Raw genomic sequence first — 21,052 nt, forward strand, 5'->3', positions numbered from 1 at the left:
TGTAATTTGATGGAATGTTTTTATTACAGTTTAATAAATGTTTGCTTTATTTAAAAAAAAAAGAACTTGCATTTTTAAACATATTGGTTACTCAATACCATGTCAATTAATTCCATAATGTTGTAAATTTTTGTTGATGTTATGTTGGGGCTTTTAATTGATTGGGATGCTACTCTTCTAGCTCTACCTTCAGACCAGAGATGGTCTCCCCAAGAAACCATTGAATTTACCTGGACAATAAGATGCTGGGCTCTATGCTTGGTATATGCTTGCAATGAAAGAATCTTGACTGAGTTTGAACTGTATATAATACAGCAACAAGGTGGAGGAATCCACCACGGAGGGAGGGCACGGGGAGGGGTTGGGGGAATTCTAGAGCCTATGAAACTGTGCCACATAATGCAGTGTAATTAATAATAATAATAAAAGGCATTCTTGGGCCTGGCATGATAGCGTAGCGGTTAAGGTCCTTGCCTTGAACGTGCCAGGATTCCATATGGATACTGGTTCTAATCTCGGCGGCCCCGCTTTCCATCCAGTTCCCTGCTGTGGCCTGGGAATGCAGTCAAGGACAGCCCAGAGCCTTGGGACACTGCAGCCACATGGGAGACCTGGAAGAGGCTCCTGGCTTCAGATTGGCTCAGCTCCAGCTGTTGTAGTCGCTTGGGGAGTGAATCATTGGACAGAAGATCTTCCTCTCTGTCTCTCCTCCTCTCTGTATATCTGCCTTTCCAATAAAAATAAAAATAGATAAAACTTTTTTTAAAAAAGGCATTTTTTAAACTTCTCCTTCTCTCCAACCAATCAAAAATGTCAAAACTATTCATAGCTCACAGGCTGTACAAAAATAGATGGTGGGCTAGGTTTGGCTCACTGTGCCCAGACCACAATGATATCCACTGGAAGATGGCCAAAAACTGCTTTTCATAAATGTTTGTGGTTTAGACTGCTGTGATTTCCTGAAAAGCTTCCAGAACATTCTGGAGCCTTCTCAGGAATTGTTGGTACTGCTGTTTGGGAGGCACTAGAGGCAGTCTGAATCTGCAGCTGGGCTTGGACAGAGTGGAACAGGTATGTTTCTGTGTGCAGTCCCCCATGAGCTGGGTGCAGCATGGACTCAAAAGGTGGGAGGGGACAGGAGCATTGGTCCCTGTGAAGGGCCTGGCTGGAGAACATGTACCAGGGGCCAGGAAGCAGTGCAGAGTGACTGGGCAGATCATGCCAGGCCTTGAGAGCCAGGCCAAAGACAATGACCCCAGGCATGACTTCTGAACTTGAGGTCCAGAGCTAAACTTGAGAAGGTCTAAAGATCCCTTGACACATGTATGGAGTTTTACAAGGATGTTTATATTTCTAGGAAGAGGGCACTGGGGCTTTTATCCAATTCTCAAAGCAGCACACAGCTCCCAGTGGAAAGAGCCACAGCACGAAAGGAAGACAGGCAGACGCTGTCACCCCAGGCCTGCCCTTCTCCTATGTTGTAAACGCTTTCTTCTGCTGGCCCATGGGGAGGTTGTTGATAAAATGAGAGATTCACTCGGATCGCAGTCTAGAGACTGGGAAGTTCAGTCTCCAGGTGCTGACGTCTAACCAAGGCCTTTCTGCTTCATCGCCGCCCTGCCACACAGCACACGAGGACAGGAAGAAAGCCGAGTGCTTGGGCTCCTGCCTCCACGTGGGAGCTCAGAGGGAAATCCTTGCTCTTGTCTCCTGCCTGTGGCCTGGTCCAGTTCTGGTCACTGTGGCCACTTGGGGGAGGAATTGGTGGACGGGACATCTCTCTTTCTCTCTTTCTCTCTGCCAGGTTGCCTCTCAAATAAATAAATAAATAAATCTTTAAAAAGGAGATCTGAGGAAGCTGGAGTGACTTTTATGACAAAGCCACTCCCTGAGAAACCAGTCCATTCCTGCGATAACGGCCTCAATCCATCATGATGGTGGCACCCTCGACCTCATCACCTCTTAAAGGTCTCACACTCCCAGTTACAAAGCTTGTCACGTGGCACTCAAACCATGGTATCTCTGACAGATGAGGGGTGAGCCCAAGTGTGTCACCTCGACCACAGGATCTAACTGCCTGGCTCAAGTGATCAGCCCTGGGAGTTTTGAGACCTAGAACCAAAGTGTTGAGGTGCTGGGGGCTGATGATGAGTGTGGTGAGTGGTTAGCATGGCCCATCCCCTGATGTGACTCAGGAGAGGGTGAAACCAACACACCAGGAACAGTCATAAAGCAGCACTCCCAGGGGAATGTGGGTGACGCCTTGGCCTGCTTCCCTGCCCTGCTAAGTGGTACTTGCATTCAATTTGTACGTAAAACATCACTTTAGTGTAATTGCATCCCAGTCATGTTCTTTGAAAGTACTGTGCAGTAACCTAGTGTGCAAAGTCCACCTAAGCCAATATTCTTAGGTGGGAATCCTGGGTGGTTTGCGGACCAGATGTTAATGACAACAAGTGTTTCGGCTGCATTCAGAAAAGTTTTTGGCTCTCTTAGGAGACATGTGAACACAGCCTTACCTTCTCTGTCTAAAGTAGTACAGCAGAGGCTCCAACGGGCCACGTGTTCTCCAGTTGCTGGGAGAGTCACAGTGATGAATGGGGACTTAAATTGTTGCAGAGGACAGTCTTGGAGCTTCCAGAGTGAGAAGAACTGAACACATCCTAAGGAACCCAGTGACCTAAGGAACCTAAAATGAACACATCCTAAGGAACCCAGTGCCAGAGTCCCAGGGTGTCACGGGCAGGGGCAGAGCAGATGGGCCGGTCCTTCCAGCCAACTGTGGAAGGGTCAGATAATCTAATCATGTGAAGTCAGGTCCTACCTCCACATTTAGAGTTTTCCCCACTGTCCCTGCGCTGATCTAATCTGTGCTGAATGTTGTGAGCAGTGGGCTCCTGGCTGGGAACGTTCCAGGCTCCTTCCTTCAAGCGTTGAGAGTTTCAGGTGAAGGCATAAAGGCACACAAGAAAACAGGTTGTGGTCAAAGCAAAGGAAAGGTACACACTCAAGAAAGAAGTGCAGGAGCCAGAGGTGTGGTGGAGAGCCTCCACCTGCAATACTGGCATCCCATCCGGATACCAGTTCAAGTCTCCACTGCTCCACTTCCCATCTAGTTCCTTGCTAATGGACTGGGAAAGCAGCCGAAGATGGGCCATGTACTTGGGCCCTGCACCCAAGTGGGACCTGAATGAGGCTCCTGGCTTTGGACTGGTTCAGCTCTAACCATTTCAGTCATCTGGGGAGTGAACCAGATGATAGGAGATATCTTAATCTTTGCTGTCTCTGTAGACGCTATCACTTAAATCAACCAATTGATCAACGGATCAATCTTTTTAAAAGAAAGTATGGACAAACTAAAAAGCAAAAGGAGAAAGAGATGAACAGAAAAAAAAAACCCCAACAAGATTTAGGTCTTTTTCGAATTTAAAATATTTTTTTCTGAAAGATATTTATTTATTTGAAAGGCAGAGTTAGAGACAAGGAGAGGCAGAAAGACAGAAATCTTTCATCCACCCAAACAGTCAACCTGAAATCAGGGAGCTGGAACAGAACGGAGCATCTGATGCTCAAACCTGTGCCTCCATGGGATGCTGTGCTGCAGGGAGCAGTTTAACCATTGTGCAACCACGCTGGCCCAGGGCTGTCCTTCTATACAGTCAGAGGGCATAGAGGATGTCTGGGGTAGGGGAACTGAATATTCAAAGAGGGGGATGTTTTTGATAATTTTATTTTTTAGCCATGGTAATTTATTGTAACGATGTAGAGGCCATCATGGAGCAGAGCCTGCAGCCATTCTGGATATTTTCAGCTGTTTCTGGCACCTGGAAGAGGTGATGTTTGGTGGTGCATGGAAGGTGGGAGCATGGACCAGGCTGTCACATGGGGACTAGCCATGGCTGCTGTGATGGCCAGAAGGACCCATGCTACAGCAGGTGGCCAGAGCTGTCACAGCATGCCCTGTACTGCTGCAACCGTGGCTAGAGTCTCAGGCCTCAGCATCCTCCTGCCAGTCACATCACATCACGACCATCTGGGACACAGTAGATGAAACAAAGAGGCTTGTTGTCAAGGACATGGCATTTTAAGAGGGGTATGGTTCAGAGGACTCTGCGCCGTTCTGCATTTTCACACATACCCTGAGGGGGAGGGTATGGAGCTTGGTACTGGATGGAACTGAGGGTTTTTCCCTCAAGATTGAATTATTGATTTGAAAGACAGAGTGACAGAGAAAGAGGTCTTCCATCTGCTGCCAGAGAAACAAAAACAAAACAAAAAAAAAACCCCTACATTGTGTATACTTTCATTTGTATGAAAGGTCAAGAATATATAAATCCACAGACAGGAAGTGGGTTAGTGACTGCCTGGGCTAAGTGGATGAAGAAACTAGGATGTGGCAGTAAAAGTGTGGGTTGCTTCGGAGGGGTTGGGCATGAAAATGTTCTATTTTTTTCATTTTTTATTATTATTTTTAATTATATTGTTGACAATCTTTACATAGTTAATTACGGTAAAAAGGTTCAGGGGCTATAGGGAAGTGGGTAAGACTATTATGTCCATATTGTTTCCTTCTTGTATCTGAGGTAAAGGGGGATATTGAGGGAGAAGCCCCACCCAGTTTCCCGCCCACCCCAAGTCCCGGATGTGGGGCATGCTCTGAGATCCTTGCTCAAGTGGTTTTAATAGTTCACCAGTTATGAATCGCTGCCATTTTCGCCACTCCTAGCTCGTTGAAGTATCCACTGATTGATAGAGTCTTCATTTGCCCAGTATTTTGCTGCCAACATATAGCTGAGGTGGTTGATTGACTTGTTCTTTCTTCTGTCTTTTCTTGGCTAGGGTTCTGAGTCCAGCATTTCGACTGGGGAGATCCCGCATGAAAATATTCTAAAACAGATGATAATGATGGACATGTCACTCCATGAGGATACAAAAGCCACTGAGTTGTACACTTTAAAATGGATGGTTCTCTGGCCCAGCGTGGTGGCCTAGCGACTAAAGTCCTCGCCTTAAACGCTCCCCAGGATCCCATATGGACGCCAGTTCTGGTCCCAGCAGTCCTGCTTCCCATCCAGGTCCTGGCTTGTGGCCTAGGAAAGCAGTCGAGGACGGCCCAAGCCTTGGGATCCTACACCCGTGTGGGAGACTTGGAAGAAATTCCTGGCTCCTGGCTTCAGATCAGTGCAGCTTTGGCCATTGTGCTCACCTGGGGAGTGAATTAGTGGATGGAAGATCTTCTCTGTATCTCCTCCTCTCTGTATATCTGAATTTACAATAAAAATAAAGAAATCTTCAAAAATAAATAAGTAAAATGGGTGGTTCTCCTGGCTCGTGGCTTATATCTCAGTAAAGCTGTGACAGGGAAATATCCCACCCTGGAGAGGTACTCGGAAACTCAATGAGTTAAGGATGCGAGGTGCCAGCATGATGATTGGCATTTGGAAAATCTGCAGATAATAAATTCTCTGCAGATAGTAAATGTTTTGGGTTTGTGGGATGAACCATGTGGTTTCTGTCCCTCTATTTAATTCTGACATCATAGCATAAACTAATATGTAAAGAATGGCCACATTCCAATATAATACTATGGGTGCTTACATGTGAATGCTGTAGAATTTTCTTGTGTCCTGGACCTTACCAGATGGGCTGCACTGCTGGCAGATCTTGAGGTGACTCCTCTCTCCTGAGCTCCTCCCTCCCTGTAGAGTCAGGGGGCAAAAAAGCCTCGGCCAGGGGCCAGGGCAGGCCCATATGTGCTGCACTGAGAGGGCAAAAGGGACAAGGACAGGACATGAGATATCCACTTCCTTCAAGAAGCTGTCCGTAGGGGAGCTGGCTACACAGGCAGCTACTTAGAGTACAGTGAGAAACAGAAAGATGTTTATAGTGGATTGTGATTTTTAAACATATTTATTTTTATATGAAAGGCAGATTTTACAGACAGAGAAGAAGAGACAGAAGGCCTTCCATCTGCTGGTTCACTCCCCAGATGGCCACAATAGCCAGAGCTGAGCTATCTGAAGCTGGGAGCCAGAAGTTTCTTCTGGGTCTCCCATATGGGTGCAGGGTTCCAAGATTTTGGGTTGTTCTCTGCTGCTTTCCCAGGCCTTAAACAAGGAGTCAGATCAGAAGTGGGGCAGTTCTGCTTTATTTTCACTTGCTGGAATTTCCTACTGCCATGTCTAGGCATTCCCTCTCACTGGAAACAAAAGCAGGAAGGCACGTGGCTTTGCTTTCAGAAGAACGCTTATGTCTGGGTCAGCTACTTACAGAGCCTGGAAGAGGGACCCCATCACCCCACTCTTAGACACCTCCAAATCACACAGAGGAGGTAACCTGTAATCTGTGACCTGAGCTTTTGGGAACATGCAAGAGTTTATCAGGTGAGCAGGCAGGCACTCCACCTGAGACGCAGTGAACAACAGTGACGTGCAGGGTGACAGTGGGGAGCACAGGAAATAAGGAATGTGGGCGCTGCGCCTGGATGTTCAGGAGTTGAGATTTTAGGCAGGTGCCAGACTGGTTGGGATGCTGGTTTGGAATCTCAAGCGGGTATAGCATGAAGGGAAGACAGCATTGGGGACAGATGGGCCAGGGAGAGGCAGTAATAGCATTCCAGGCTGCAATGGGGAAATGAAAGACACAGTAAAAATGGAAAAAACACAGGGTCTGGGAGATCCAACCAATGTGGACTTCACCACTTCTCCACTTCCTTTCTGAGAAACATGGGCAAAGCCCTTGTCTGCAAACTTCTGTGACTCAACTGGGGGGCCAGGGAAAGCCCTCTACCCTGCCCACCCCTAGAGGTGACCAATTTTCTGCTCCAAGTGCCTCAGCTGATTGCAGGGGAGACTCGGGATACTTGTTCAGGGAGCATCTGCAGGTACACCCTGGCCTGTGAGTTCATCTGCACATCTGCTGTCTTCACAGCTGGACCAGTTCATCTGGGAGATGGGGAAGAAGATGGAGTCAGAAGAACAGGCCAGCTCTCTGGGTCCCAAGGAGCTCCCCGATAGCTGTGCTTCCAGCTAGGCTGGGTCTGGCTGGGCCCAGCAGGTGTAAGCAATGTCATACCTGCTCCTGTTCCTGGAGTTGTCACCATGAGCCAGGGGAACTTAAACATGGCCACTGTGTCACAGGAGACTAGAGCCACGCCAGCTCCCAGGGGATGGGAACCTTACTGAACCCTGATGGCGACCCTGGAAAGGAGCTGCCATTGTTTCTGTTTTACAAAAAGATGGCCACTGCAAGAGAAGGGCATGGCACCTCATCCAGCCTGGGAGTGGCTGAGGCAGTACAGAAATCACCACCTGGCCAACTTCCTGGGTGGCCCAAGTTTCCACCCTGGGCCAGGGGACTCCAGTTTGTGCAGGGCCTGAGTGACACATCCTGCTTATTCCCGGACCTCAGCCTGGAATGAGGGAGGACACACACACACAGCACTGCCAATTGCTAGTTCACTGCCCGTGTTCTCAGAGTTGGGTGGGGCTGAAGTGGAGAGCCAGGAACTCAGTCCAAGTCACCCTCACGTGTGGCAGGAGCTCAGCTGCTTGAGACATCAACTGCGACCTCCCAGGGTCTGCACTAGCAGGAGCCTGGAGCATGGAGACATAGCTGGGAAGGACCCAGGTGCTGTGATGTGACCTCTTACCTGCTGGGTCCTGGGAGGGTACATCTTGGCGAGCGATGGACTTAGCACTCTGTACAGTTGCCTTCACTCAGCAGGATGAGTGTGGCTGAGTGAGCCAAGGCCTCAGCTTCCCATTCACATCTCCCTGAGCTCACAAGCACCCAGGGCCACTGGTCCAGGGAAGAGATGGTACCCACCTCTAGATTGGGCAAAGTCAAAATCTGCCCAGCCCCTGGCTCAGCTGAACTGCTTCTGAGCCCTGTGGGACCTGCCCACAGCCAGGTCCGTCTCTGAGCCTGCTTCTGTTCACACAGACCGCACACACAGGCATGGAGACATCAGCTACCAGGGAAGCACTTCAGTGACTGGAGGCCCTGGTGTGTGGAGCAAGGTCTCCTTAGACACAGGAGCCGGGGGGGGGGGGGGGGTTGCCACTGACCTGCACTGTGATGCTGAGATTTTTTTTTTTTTTTTTTGGAAAGGCATATCTACAAAGAGAAGGAAAGACCCCCAAAAAATCTTCCACCCTTCACTCACCAAACGTCATAACAGCCAAAGCTGAGCCCATCCAAAGTCAGGAGCCAGGAGTCTCTTTAGGGTCTGATACATGGGTTCAAAGTTCCAAGGACTTGGGCCATCCTCCTGTGCCTTCCCAGGCCACAAGCAGGGAGATGGATGGGAAGTGGAGCAGCCAAGACACGAACCAGCACCCATATGAGATGCCAGGGCTCACAGATAGAGGATTAGCCTGTTCAGCCATCAGGCTGGCTCCTACGCTGTGACTCTGAGGTCATAGTGGCCCCTCTTTGATCTCCAGCTACTCCTGGAACCAGGGTGCTCACATCTTTTGTGTCTTGGGGCTGGGAGAGAAGGTGGGCACCCCAAACCCTAGGGGTAATCCCTGACATGGCTCAGAGCAGTCTGGTTCCCGTCCGGTAATTGGCTGGAGCAGCAGAAACAGGTAAAAGCCGGAAGTGGAGCCCTTCGGCTCACACAAGTGTTTCTGCCCAGTCTTTGGAAGCAGACTACTGCTCAGACACTGCCTCCCATCACCACCTGTTCGTTCAGGTGCCCTCCCATAAAAGAGCGCTCTCTCTCTCTCTCTCTCGCTCTCTCTCGCTCTCTCCTTCCGTCTATTGCACACACATGCAGAACTGCCCCTTCCTCCATGCTCTCCCATCACTTGTACCCACACGCTGCCTTTAACCAACAACCAGCACCACCTCACTCCTTCATGAAGCGGAGGCTGTATGCTAAGGCAGGGGAGCGAGCAGAGCGCACAGCGACCACAGGAGGCAGTAACAGCTGGTCTTCCTCCCCAGAAAGCCTGCTGCTCAGCTCTAGAGGGCTGGGGACTTTACTCTCAGGCCACGGGGAGAAGCAAATGCCGCCCACAGTTACAGTTACGTTGAAGCCTCTTTCGGCCTCAGTTTCCCTCTTTCTTGAATGGGAATGACGAGACCTGGGCTCAGGGCTCCTCTAGCTCCCCTCCCACCCCCGGCTTTCCGGGTTTGCCTCCCACCCTCCCCAAGGACTGATGACTCGCACCGATCTCCGGGATTCCGGTCAGAAGCGGCCTCGTCGCGCCCTGCCTCTCGCCAGGACAGGTGGCGCCGTCGCTTTAAGTTCGGGTGGGGCGGGAGGCAGGGCACTTGGAGCGCCCACGCCTTGGCCGCCCGCAGTCGGCTGCGAGACTTGCGCCCCAAGAAGACGCGGCTCTGGGAGAGGAGTGGGCTGCCCCGGGGCCGGCTACTGCCCGCCCAAACTCTGCCCCAGGCGGGCACCTCAGGAGGCGAGGGCATCACAGTCGCCTCGCCACATCCTGGAGAAGCGTGCCCCGACGGGTGCCGGCAGCGAAGCCGGACTCACCTGTGCGGGGCGGTCGGCCGCAGCGGGAGAGCGGCTCGTGGCCTGGAGGGACCGCTGACCGCAGGTTGGCGCAGCTCCGAAGTCTCAGGGCCACCAAGCCTCCGCGAGCTCGGAGCCAGCGCCCAGCTCGCACCAGATCGTCTGGACGCCTCAGCTGCGCCCTGGGACACGGTAAGCGTCCTTGTCCCCGACCTGGACTCTTGCTTTAAGGGTGGCCCCAGTGGCTTGTGAGCGCTCTGCTCTGCGTTCAAACTGATTGGGTTTCCACGTTTTCCCGGTGCCAGGGTTGGGGATAGGGCTTTCTGGGTTTGTGGAGCTTTGTGCCTCTTCTCCTCTACTAGCTGTGTGCCCCATGTGAGGGCCCAGTTACTGCCTAAAGACCACCTCTCTGCAAGGGGGTGGGTCGCTGAACCCTTGCTGGTTGCCAGCCCCAGCCTGAGCCATAATAAAGCAAGTCACTGTGCACAGTGGGATGCGCACCAGGAGGCAGGCTGCCCTGCCTTCAGTGGAGGAAATGGGGTGGAAATCCCTAGGGAGCGAGCACCCACATGCAAGCATACACACACACACATAACAGAGGGGATGACACCAGTACTCTAGGACGGTGGCATGAGTCCACCTCGGAAGAGTAAGCCCAGGAAGGAGGGTGAGGTGACAGTGAGGACTGCTCATGCTGAAGACATTAACACACATCTCCCCACAGCACCATCCCAGTGGTATAGAGATGGGCCTGGCTATGCACACACACACACACACACACACACACCCCACATCATTATCACCTTAGACCTGAATCCAAGCCCAGCATCGACCTAGTCCAGCTCTGCTGTAGGGACCATTGTGGGTTGTGTGGAGTTTGCAATGGGACACCTGCAGGTTGTGGCCTGGGGCTCACTCGCGCTTCTCTCTCCTTTGCCATATCCAGATGTGCACCAGGCACCGTGTGGCCTCCGCTGGCCACCGCATGGCTTCCGCCATCCGCTGCTGCATGATGGCCGGCGGCACGGTGGTGCTGGTGACTGGAACATTGTGCTTCGCCTGGTGGAGTGAAGGAGACGTGGGTATCCAGCCCGTCCAGCAGGGCTCTCCCTCCGAACACCCTGCACCTGCGGCCCCCAGTCCCCTGCTCAGGTCTGTCAGCTTCCTGTGCTGTGGCGTCGGCGGTCTGCTGCTGCTCTTCGGCCTGCTGTGGTCCGTCCTGGCTGGGGCGGCGGGGCCACCCCCTGGGGACCCGTACCACTGCTCCAGACACTTGTACTACCTCACCACCACGGAGGCCTCAGGCAAGGAGGGCTGCAGGTCAGTGGGGTAGGAACGGGGATGTAGGGCAGGGTAACGCTTAGTCACACAGCCTGACATCTCGAAAGGTTTCTCTTCTGAAGCAGGCTTTGCTTTGTGCCCTGGGAATGTGGGAAGCACCTTTGCAGTCCCCAAGGAACTTAAAGCCCCCGGGAGGGAGACAGATGACACACCACTGTAGTTGTTAGAGCTGTGAGAGAAGGGTGGGCATGGTATTGTGGAGTCATGGAGAAATCCAGAAAGGCTTCCAGGGAGAGGTGGCTACTGAGCTCAGCATGTCATGGAGTAGAGTAGCTGAGGGATGGTAAAGAGCTCAGGCATGGAGTCACCCCCACTGGGATCCTGTCCTGGCTATCCCTAACCAGCACTGGGAAGCTGTGCTTGCTTCTCTGAAGGAAAGAAGGAATGGGAAAGGACCTTTCTGCTGTCACAGCAGCCTCTGGGAGGGTGGAATCAGACTGTGTCTCTGTAGAACCCAGCCTAAGGACCAAGGACATAACAGGTGCACAGCCAATGGCAGCTTCTCCTCTGGCAGACAGGGCGGAGGGGACAGTTCAGACATGCAGAAGAGCATGCACAAAGGCTCCAGGGTGGGCTAGGAGTTGTAGGCAGAATGCTGAATTAAGCCAGTGCTTCTCCCAGAACATTTCAATACCACAGGGACATATTGTGTTCTGTGATGTTCTCTGTATATAACAAATATGTCACAATGCATGTGGGAAGTACATGGTATAAAAACAAAGACGCAGGGATTTCAAAGTCTGAACTGCAGCCCAGAGCCAGTTTGGGCCTGTTGAGAGCACATGTGCCATGCGTGCCTTGGTTCTATGCTGCCTCCCAGGGAGAGGCCATTGTGGTCACCTCCTGCCCTCCTGCCCTCCTGCCCTTGGCCTTGGCTGTGATGGAAGTCACCAAGACTGGCAGGGCTATTGGCTGCAGATCTTTCCTCCCTCTTTGCTCAAGCTCTGGACAGAAGACCCGAGGTCCTGAGCCCAACCTCCCTCCTGACTGCAACCTCCAGGAGCTGGCCTCTGCTGGAGGAACTGCCACCTCCAGTTAAAGGGTACACTGCCAACCTGGGCCTCCCCCAGGCAATAGGGGATGACTCCTTCAACACAGTGGCATTGCAGGGCAAAGTGACTGTTGTAGGGTAGGATGGGACCCTGGGGGTGGTCCACCGCAGCCTTCCTTTCTCCACTGAAAAAAGCTGGTTCACAGGTAACAGTAGCAGGAAGCAGGCCAGGACCCATTGGGCCTGCATGAACACAGCCCAGGTCTGCCTCACCTACAGGAAACCCACCCAGGAGGTTGCAGGAGGCTCTGGGACCCAAGTCTTGGTCTCAGAAATGGGTGGCTGGGTGATGAGGCTGTGGCTTATCCTCCCTGTCCCATCTCAGAGACCTCCTTGGTCCAGCCCCTCAGCAGTCCCATGCTGGGTCCTAGACTGCTATTGCCCTGGGCACCTGGCTGCCAGGCCTGAGCCAGGGGCATCCTGGGTTGATGGTTTGCACAGATCCTGAACCCCTGCTGGGCCTCAGTTTCCTCATTGGTTCATCTGCTCATCCTAGAGTGCTTTTATGCTTGATTGAATACCTGCCCTGTGTGCAGGGGGCCTGCTCAGAGTCCCGAGAACGTAACAACAGATGAAATCCATCTCATCTGGATGTCCTGCACGCTGTTGCCTTGACTGACATGCCCCTAAGTGTGGTGGCTGGGCAGGAGGCCTCCCCACAGCCCCACTCCCTGCTTTGGTGAAAAAAGCGGGCTGTGTCCAAGACCAGGTTCAGTCTCTGCTCTGACAGCCTCTGGACACACACCTTCTGCAGTGGCTCAGGTGACAATCCCAGGGCTGTGTGTACACTGTCAAGGAGGTACACACATTTCGCCTCCTTGCCTAGTATCTTGCTTTTCGGTTTAGGGTGTGCTCTCAGCCCCACTCAGATGCCAACCTTGACCACCTGTGAGGTGTGTGTAAGGATGAGCCTATATTACAGATAAAAGGACTGAGGTGTGGAGATTTCAGTTGGACTTGGGGACAAGGGGAGCTAGGGGAATGAGCTTGGGCCTTACATCAGATCACTTAGTTGATGTTTGATCTTGATTCATCTGCCATGGTGAGAGCTGCTGTCCTCCCCACCCCTCACTACCTCGCAGAGTGATCATGAATATGTGCTGAGATTATAGAGAGCAGGTGCAGGGCTAACACAAGTTCATCCCATTCCCCTGCTGTCTCACTCTGCTGAGGGGCAGGGGAGCCAATGTCAGGCCCTAGACCTCCCACCCTGGACCAGATCCCAGAGAGTGGGGTGCACGCTGGCCCAGGTGCAGCTTCCACTGTACCCAGAATATGCTGTGAATGGAGCCCTTCTCCCAGGAGTGTGCGGTGTGCCACTTTGCAATGGGGCCTTGCACTCCATGAGTTCTGGCATTGAGACTCGGGGCTGGGTGGGCCCTGCTGGCCACTGTGGCAACAACAGCTGGCACAAGGGCTGACCCACACCTGCCCTCTGAGCAAACTTCCTGCTCCAGGCCCTAGTTGCCTGTGCCTCCCTGTGCCAGCTGTCACCTGCTGGTGTGGCCCTAGCTGACACAAAGCCTGGCTCCTGGCGTGGGCCTGGGGCGTGGCTGGCAGGTGAGCAGGGTAGGGGCTGGAGGCTGTGGCAGGCTTAGTGCCCCCTCCACCCCTTTGTGAAGGCTGCTGAAGCCTTGCCCAATGTGTCTCCCTCCTCTAAATCTGAGAAATGGGTGTTAGAAGCTCATTTTATAGATGAGGAGAATGAGGCTCAGAGAAGATATGAACGGGATGCCGGTCACACAGCAATGGAACTCACCTCACTGACCTCCAGGAGTCATGTTCCTCCAAGGAGGCCAGGGGTGCAGCATCAGGGGCTGACCCCAGCAGCTTCCTCCACCGTGGGACTCCTGCCTGGTGGCCTGCTTCCTGCATCACACAGGCGGGGGTTCACAGCCAGGGGCCCCAGCACCTGCTCTGTGATAGAGGGGTGAGTCTGCCTCCCCTGGGGGCTGCTCTGAGGGCAGCAGGGGGCTGGGCAGAGAAGACCCTCTGCTTAGGAAGGGCTGTGTCCCCAGTCCCAGAAGCTTGGGTGTTCACAGAAGGGGTGGCAGCGTGGTCCCAGCGCTGATCCCTCCTACCCCACCTTCCCTCTCCTCCACGTTGGCTTCCTGCCACCAGCCCCTCCCTATTCTGGACAGCCAGACCTGCTCCATGCCGGTGACCTGGGAGCAAGCCAGCCCGGAGCCTGCCTGCTTTGTCTTGTGTCACCTGCAGTCCATCCTGTTGGTAGATGCCCTACTGGTCCCTACTTTACAGAGGGAAGAACTGAGACACTGGACCCAGCATGAGGGTGACATAGCAAGGAGTTGAACCACAACCAACTTCAGAATCACCTGGCCCAGCCCATACCTGGCAGTCTTGTTCCCAAAGCAAGGGCTGGTGACCCCCACGATGCCTGACCCCCAGGGCCACAGGACCGGAAGGGACTCTGACTTAATGACCTGCCAGAGCTCTGTGAGGGACAGGGTGGGACTTGGTCTGTCCAGCCTTGCTGTTAACAGCTCTATTCCTGTGTCCCTAGGACCCCAAAGGTGGTCGCCATGCCCACACATGCGGACGTCATGCGCTATTCACCAGCTGAGACTCTGCCAGCCCCACCTGCATACTCCATGGAGGAAGACTTGCAGGACCATGCACCGGGGGATGCCATACTTGGGACCCCACCACCATTTCCCCCTCCCAGCTATGAAAGTATTGTTCTTGATCTTAATCCCATTTCAGGAGAGACAAGCCCTGTTCCAGGTGCTGTGTGCACAGGTCGTTAGCAGCCCTGAAAACAGAGACAAAACCATGGAGCCTTTTCCAGTGCCTTACACAGTGGCTGGTCCATAGAAGGCCACTCCATGAGTGTTTGATGCTGAATGCTGCTTTATTTATCTATTGTTACAGAGCAAACCACCTCCAAAACTGACGGCTCAAAATAAAGCTCCTTTTATGGCGTCTCAGGGTCCTGTGGGTTTCAGGGCCCAGCTGGCGAGGTTCTTCTGCCACACTTGATGTCAAAGAGGCTATAGTTATCCAGTTTTCCAAACTGGCATGCTCGTGTGGCTGGCAGTTAGTGCTGGCCGTCACCAGGAGCTTCTGTGAGAATAAGGGGGAAAGGCAGAGCCTGCACAAGGTCATGAACAGGGACTCTGAACCCAAACCACCTGTATGTGGGTTCTACCAAGTGCCATCTTAGTGATCAGGGGCAAGTGCTTTTTCTCTGCCTCAGTTTCCTCATCTGCAAAATGCAAAGTGGGGATTACGGCGGCAGCAGAGGCTCAAGGTGGGAGGATTACATGACTGCAGAGTCATGCTCATTCCCCCATAGGAGTGCTTGGGATTGAGCCCAACCTGCACTTTTTTTTTTAAGATTTATTTTATTTTTATTGGAAAGTCAGATATACATAGAGGAGAGACAGAGAGGAAATCCTCCATCCGGCGATTCACTCCCCAGGTGGCCGCAACAGCCAGAGCTGAGCCCATCCAAAGCCAGGAGCCAGGAGCCTCCTCTGGGTCTCCCATGTGGGTGCAGGGCCCCAAGGTTTTGGGCCATCCTCGATTCAACTGCTTTCCTAGGCCATAAGCAGGGAGCTGGATGGGAAGTGGGGCCCCCAGGATTAGAACCGGCATCCATATGGCATCCCGGGTGTGCAAGGCAAGGACTTTAGCCCCTAGGCTACCATGCTGGACCCCAACCTGCACTCTTAAAAATATTTATTTTATTTTCACATCAGAGTTATACAGGGAGAGGGAGAGGCAGAGCATCTTCTGTCTGCTGGCCCAGCCCAGAGGTGGGCCAAGCCACAGCCAGGAGCCAGGAGCTTCTTTCTCACCCATGTGGGTATAGGACCCCAAATATTTGGGTCATCTTCTGTTGCTTTTCCAGGCCATTAGCAGGGAGCTGGACTGGAAGTGGGATAGCAGGGACATGGACCAGTACCCATAAAGACTACTGGCATTGCAGGGGAAGCTTTACCTGCTGTGTCATGGTGTCAGTACCCCCTTTCCACTTCCGATCCGGCTGGCTGCTGTGTGTGCCTGGACGGCAACAGGAGATGGCTGAAGTGACTGGGTTCCTGTCGCCCAGGTGGGAGGCTCGTGGAGAGCCCTGCTGGAGTCCTTGCTCCTGGCTTCAGCCCACCCAGCCCCAGCTATTGTGGTCATTCGGGAGGTATCTTCTATCTCTATATATCCCTCTTCCTCTCTGTGTCGCTGTGCCATTCAAATAAATAAAACTAGCACCATGTGGGTGCTGGTTCTAATCCTGGCAGCCCCACTTCCCTTCAGGCTCCCTGCATGTGTCCTAGGAAAGCAGTCGAATCGCGGATGGCCCAAAGCCTTAAAAGTAAAGTCTGGGGCAGGTGTCTGGCACAAGAGAGAAAGTGCTGCATCCCATACCAGAGTGTCTGGGTTGAAGCCTCCGTGCTGCCCCAGGTCCACCTTCCTGCTAAGGCGCACCCAGGCAGGCGGCAGGTCATGGCTGTCACCATCTAGAAGACACAGAGAGTGGGCTGCATGGGGCCTGGCGCTGTCGCTCAGCAAGATAATCCTCCACCTTCAAGCACCAGCATCCTGCATGGACACCAGTTTGTGTCCTGGCTGCTCTACTTCTGATCCAGCTTCCTGTTTATGGCCTAGGAAATCATTGGAGGATGGCCCAAGTTTTTGCGACCCTGAACACCCATGTGGGAGGTCCGGAAGAGGCTCCTGGCTTCAGGTCAGCTCAGCTCTGGCCGTTGTGGCTATCTGGGGAGTGAACCAGTGGATGGAAGATCTTTTTCTTTGTCTTTCCTTCTCTGTCTGTAAATATGACTTTCTAATAAAAATAAATAAATCTTATCTATTTGGGCCTGGTGTAGCCCAGCCCTTGTAGGCATCCAAGGAGTGAATTGGTAGAATGAGAGATGTCTCTGTCAAATACATTTTTCAAAAGATTTATTTATTTTTATTGGAAAGGCAGATGTACAGAGAGGAGGAGAGACAATGTAGCTTAACAACTGGGGTCCTCAGCTTGTATGCGCCAGGATCCCATGTGGGTGCTGGTTCTAATCCTGGCAGCCCCACTTCCCTTCAGGCTCCCTGCATGTGTCCTAGGAAAGCAGTCGAATCGAGGATGGCCCAAAGCCTTGGGGCCCTATACCCACATGGGAGACCCGGAGGAGGCTCTTGGTTCATGGCTTTGGATGGGCTCAGCTCCGGCCTTTGCGGCCACATGGGAAGTGAGTTGGCAGACAGAGAATCTTCCTTCCTAGTCCGAATCAACATCATTGGTCCTCAGGCCCAGGACCCTGCCTGGCTCTGGATGGGCTCCTGTCCTGCGTCCGGCTGAAGCTCATCTCACAGGGTCATCTGTGTTTGTCCCCCTTCAGCCCCACCTCCTCCCAGCAGCCGTTCCCCAGGGCTGGCTCCTCACCCCCTTTTTTGTGATGCTTCAGTACCCCTCTCCCTACAGGTCACCGAATCCCAGGCCCCCCGGGCCTTCCCCCCTTCCTCTCCAACTCCGGGTCACCACTCCCTCTGCCCCCTTCCTGCTGTGACCCCAAGTCTGGAGACCTAAATCCTGCTTTGCCTACCTTGCTGTAACCTTGAACTGGACACGAACATGTGGGGGTAATTTACCAGCCCCTCTGAGACTCCTAAAGGATTAATGGTGGGGCACCCTGCCCTCAAAGTGAGGAATTCCCCTGAGGCCAGGGAGTTAATGAGTTGCAGGTGTGGTCAGGAGGTGCCACTGGCCCCTGTTCTGTGGAAGCTGCAGGGCCTGGGCAGGGGAGAAAGGCCAGGGGAGGGGGACCCTGCCCACTTTCCTCTCCAGGTCAGCTCATCTGTGTCCTAGGAGAGCAGTCACACTCGCTCAAGGTCACCAGCACCTCGGAGCCCACAGCAGGGGAGTCTCCTGAGCCTGGAAATGGCAGGCAGTCCAGAGCTGCCTCTCTCTCGCTGTGAGCAGGACTCCCTGGGTCCACTGCCAGGGTGAGGGGCCACACGAGGGCCAGGTCTGCTGCTCTATGGTCCCCAGCAGGCATTGCTTGGCTTCCTGGCTCCACCTGGCCCACCTCTTCACCTGCCACCTCTTGGGTAGCAGGGACCCTGGGAGCCATAGCCTCACCCACCCGTTCCCTGGGCTCCTCCCAGTCATAAATCTGCCTGGCTGCTCCCGCAGCTACCAGCTGCTCATCCCAATCTTTCTCTAATCAAAGAGACAAAGTCTGACTCTGTGTTCCCCTGTGTAGCTGTGCTGTGAAATGTTGCAAAAGACACATTGGTATTGTAGTAATGATTAACATGGCTATGTGCTGATATCAATGACATTTAAAGCCTTTTTCTTTTGAAATCTGTGTATTCAAAAGGTAGACAGAGATAAAGAGATCTTCCATCCAGCGGTCTACTCCTTAAATGGCCACAATGGTCAAGGATGGACCAGGTTGAGACCAGGAGCCAGGACCTTCATCTGGGTCACTCATGTGAGTAGCAGGAAGCTGGGCCCTTGGACCGTCACCTGCTGCTTTTCCTGGCACATTAGCAGGGAGCTGAATAAGAGGGAGCAACTGGTACTAAAATCAGTTTCCATATGGCATGTTGGCATTGCCAGGAGTGGCTTAACTTGCAACACCGTAACATTGGGACCCAATTTTCTTAAGAACAACTAACTGAACAGGGGCCAGTATTGTGGTGTAGTAAGTAGCCACATGGGTGCTGGGTTTGTGTCCCGGCTTCTGCATTTCCAATTCAGCTCCCTGATAATGCATCTGGGAAAAGCCGAGGAGGACGGCCCAAGGGCTTGGGACCCTGTACCCACATGGGAGACCCAGCAAAAGCTCCTGGCTCCTGGCTTTGAATTTACCTACGATGCTCATTACAGTCATTTGCAGAGTGAAGCAATAGTTGGAAAATCTCTCTCTCTCTCCCTATCTTTCTCTGTCACTCTTTCTAATAAAGAACAAATTTTTGTAAAAAATAATAATAATAATAATTATTTACTTGAAAGGCAGAATGGTAGAGAGAGAGGGAGAGAAAGAGAGAGACAAAGAGATCTCTCATCCTCCAAATACTCACAGTACGCAGGACTAAACCATCCAGAATCAGGAGCTCAGAGCTCTGTCAAGGTGTCCCACTGGAGTGGCAGGGCCCACGCCTGCTTGGACCATCCTCTGCTGCCTTCTCAGGAGTATTAGCAGGGAGCTGGCTCAGAAGCGAGGCTGCAGGCTTGGAGTCAGGCACTCCAGTGTGAGGTGCAGGCTCCATGGCAGCAGCTTAACCTGCTACGCCCCACGGTCTGCCCTTCTTGCTTTTACTTGTACCTGAGGGGCTGACTGACAGCAAGGGACCCCGTTACTTGACCCTGGCTGACCAAGAGCCATAGTAACAGTGATGGCCCGTGTGCCCATATGCATGTGGGATGCTTTGACCTAGGGCTGACACCTGGCAGCGAAGGACCATCCATCTCAGTGCCTCCTGCCTACCTATTGAGACTGAGCGCGCAGCTGCCGTGATGGCATGACTCTGTAAGAAATGGCCAGAGGCTCTGCTGCAGCAATGCCTTGTACGTGGCTTGGCAGCCGGAACCACTGGAAGGCACCTGGAAGGAGTGTGTGTTCTTGAACCCTCTGGAAAATCCCCGTTCCCCCTGGATGCACAAAATTAGGTTCATGGCTGGCACCCTGTGCTCAAGGGACTTCCCTCTCTCTTAAAGTTTTTTTGCTCAGTTTTCTTCTTTTCCTTCTATGCTTACTGCTTCAGGAATGGTCTGTGCTTCCTCTGGCTTGTCCTTTGATTAAGGGGTGGGAAGAGCTGCTCCTCTTGGAGAAATTGGCGTACTGGGGGCTGAAGGTCTCGCTGGATATTGTGGAAACAGAGGCCTTAACGTCCAGGCAGACTTTGTTGGCATTGGACTTGGGACATAGCCCCCCTGCGGAACCCCGCCGGCTTTCCTGAGGCTCCAGCCCCTGCACTCACACACACACACATCTAGAGCCTACCCCATTCTCCGTCCTGGGAATCTATCCAGGAACACACAGTGCCTAGCCCCTGGGGCTATTCTGGGGGGAGCGGGCAGCTGAGGGGCAAGATGGCAGAGGAGTGTGTATAAAGAGTGTAACTGAGTACCCCGGCAGAGGTAAATTGTGAAGGAGATAGGCAGCCCTTGGGGGCCCAGCACAAGGTCAGTGGATCTGTATGTGTGAGACTTGTGGGCAAGGGCCCAAGAGAAGACCCTTCCAGGACCCACACAGAGCCAGAGGTGGCGAAGTGGAGTGAGGGGAGTGTGGCAGGAAATGTCCGAGGGTTCTGAGCAGAGGGGTGGCAGCAGATGGCCAGGATGGGAGATGGGAGAGAGGGGTTAGAGGAGAGAGATGACAGGCGTCTCAGACCAGAGTGACACGGGTGGGGTATTCTACCTCCTGTCTTGGAGGTGGAATTTACACCAGGTGGGATGCCTGCAGCTGGTGCATCCCTGGGGATGTGCCTCAGGTCCTCTGCACACACTGGTCCCTTTGCTCCATTCATCTTTCCTGCTTTGTCACAAGAATTTCAGTTGGCTCCTCCAGGCTCTCTTCCACGAAATCTGTGTCTCTGTAGTAAGGTGGCCGGGGACCTGGTTAGAGCACTGCTTGTGTTGGGTGCAGGCTCTCCCTAGGGCCATTCACCCAGGCTCCACCGGCCTCAGTTTTCACATCTATGTGTTTCCTCTACCTCGTTGTGGAGAAGAGTCTGGCGAGGTTGGCTCCTCGGCCAGGGCTGGGCAGAACGCAGCGGTTAGCGCGCCCTCTGCCGGCGGACGACAGACACGCCCGACCCATTCCTCCTGCGGTTGGCAGGGAGGAAGGTAGAGGGTTGGGGTGAACATTGCCCACGCCGGCCTCTCGCGTGCTGTCCTCGTCACTGACCTGGGGCACCTCTTAGTATCTAGGTTTCTTTCTCTTTTTTGAGATTTATTTTATTTTTTAAAAGATTATTTATTTTTATTGTAAAGGCAGATAGAGAGAGGAAGGGAGACAGAGGAAGATCTTCCATCCACTAATTCACTCCCCAAGTGACTGCAACGGCCAGAGCTGCCCCAGTCCGAAGCCAGGATCCAGGAACTTCCTCCAGGTCTCCCACATGGGTGCAGGATCCCAAGGCTTTGGGCCGTCCTCTACTGCTTTCTTAGGTCACAAGCCGGAAGCTAGATGGAAAGCGGGGCTGCTGGGATTAGA

General features: G+C 53.1%; 1 protein-coding gene across 1 annotated transcript; it reads left to right on the forward strand.

Annotated features, from left to right (window-relative positions):
- The first annotated feature begins 9,449 nt into the window (after positions 1 to 9,449).
- TMEM61 (transmembrane protein 61) lies at positions 9,450 to 15,072 on the forward strand. The gene is made up of 3 exons (XM_058660865.1): positions 9,450 to 9,670; positions 10,425 to 10,798; positions 14,395 to 15,072. The coding sequence occupies exons 2-3, from the start codon at positions 10,425 to 10,427 to the stop codon at positions 14,636 to 14,638; spliced, it is 618 nt and encodes a 205-aa protein (XP_058516848.1). The 5' UTR covers positions 9,450 to 9,670; the 3' UTR covers positions 14,639 to 15,072.
- Positions 15,073 to 21,052: the final 5,980 nt, after the last annotated feature.

This window comes from Ochotona princeps, chromosome 2 (assembly GCF_030435755.1).
Source record: "Ochotona princeps isolate mOchPri1 chromosome 2, mOchPri1.hap1, whole genome shotgun sequence".
In the NCBI taxonomy this organism is placed as follows: Eukaryota; Metazoa; Chordata; class Mammalia; order Lagomorpha; family Ochotonidae; genus Ochotona; species Ochotona princeps.

Bases quoted from the DNA above. Each gene is read 5' to 3' on its own strand.
- TMEM61 (XM_058660865.1), top strand. From the start codon at position 10,425: ATGTGCACCAGGCACCGTGTGGCCTCCGCTGGCCACCGCATGGCTTCC. The intron at 10,799-14,394 runs GTCAGTGGGGTA...CTGTGTCCCTAG, and splicing joins TCAGGCAAGGAGGGCTGCAG to GACCCCAAAGGTGGTCGCCA.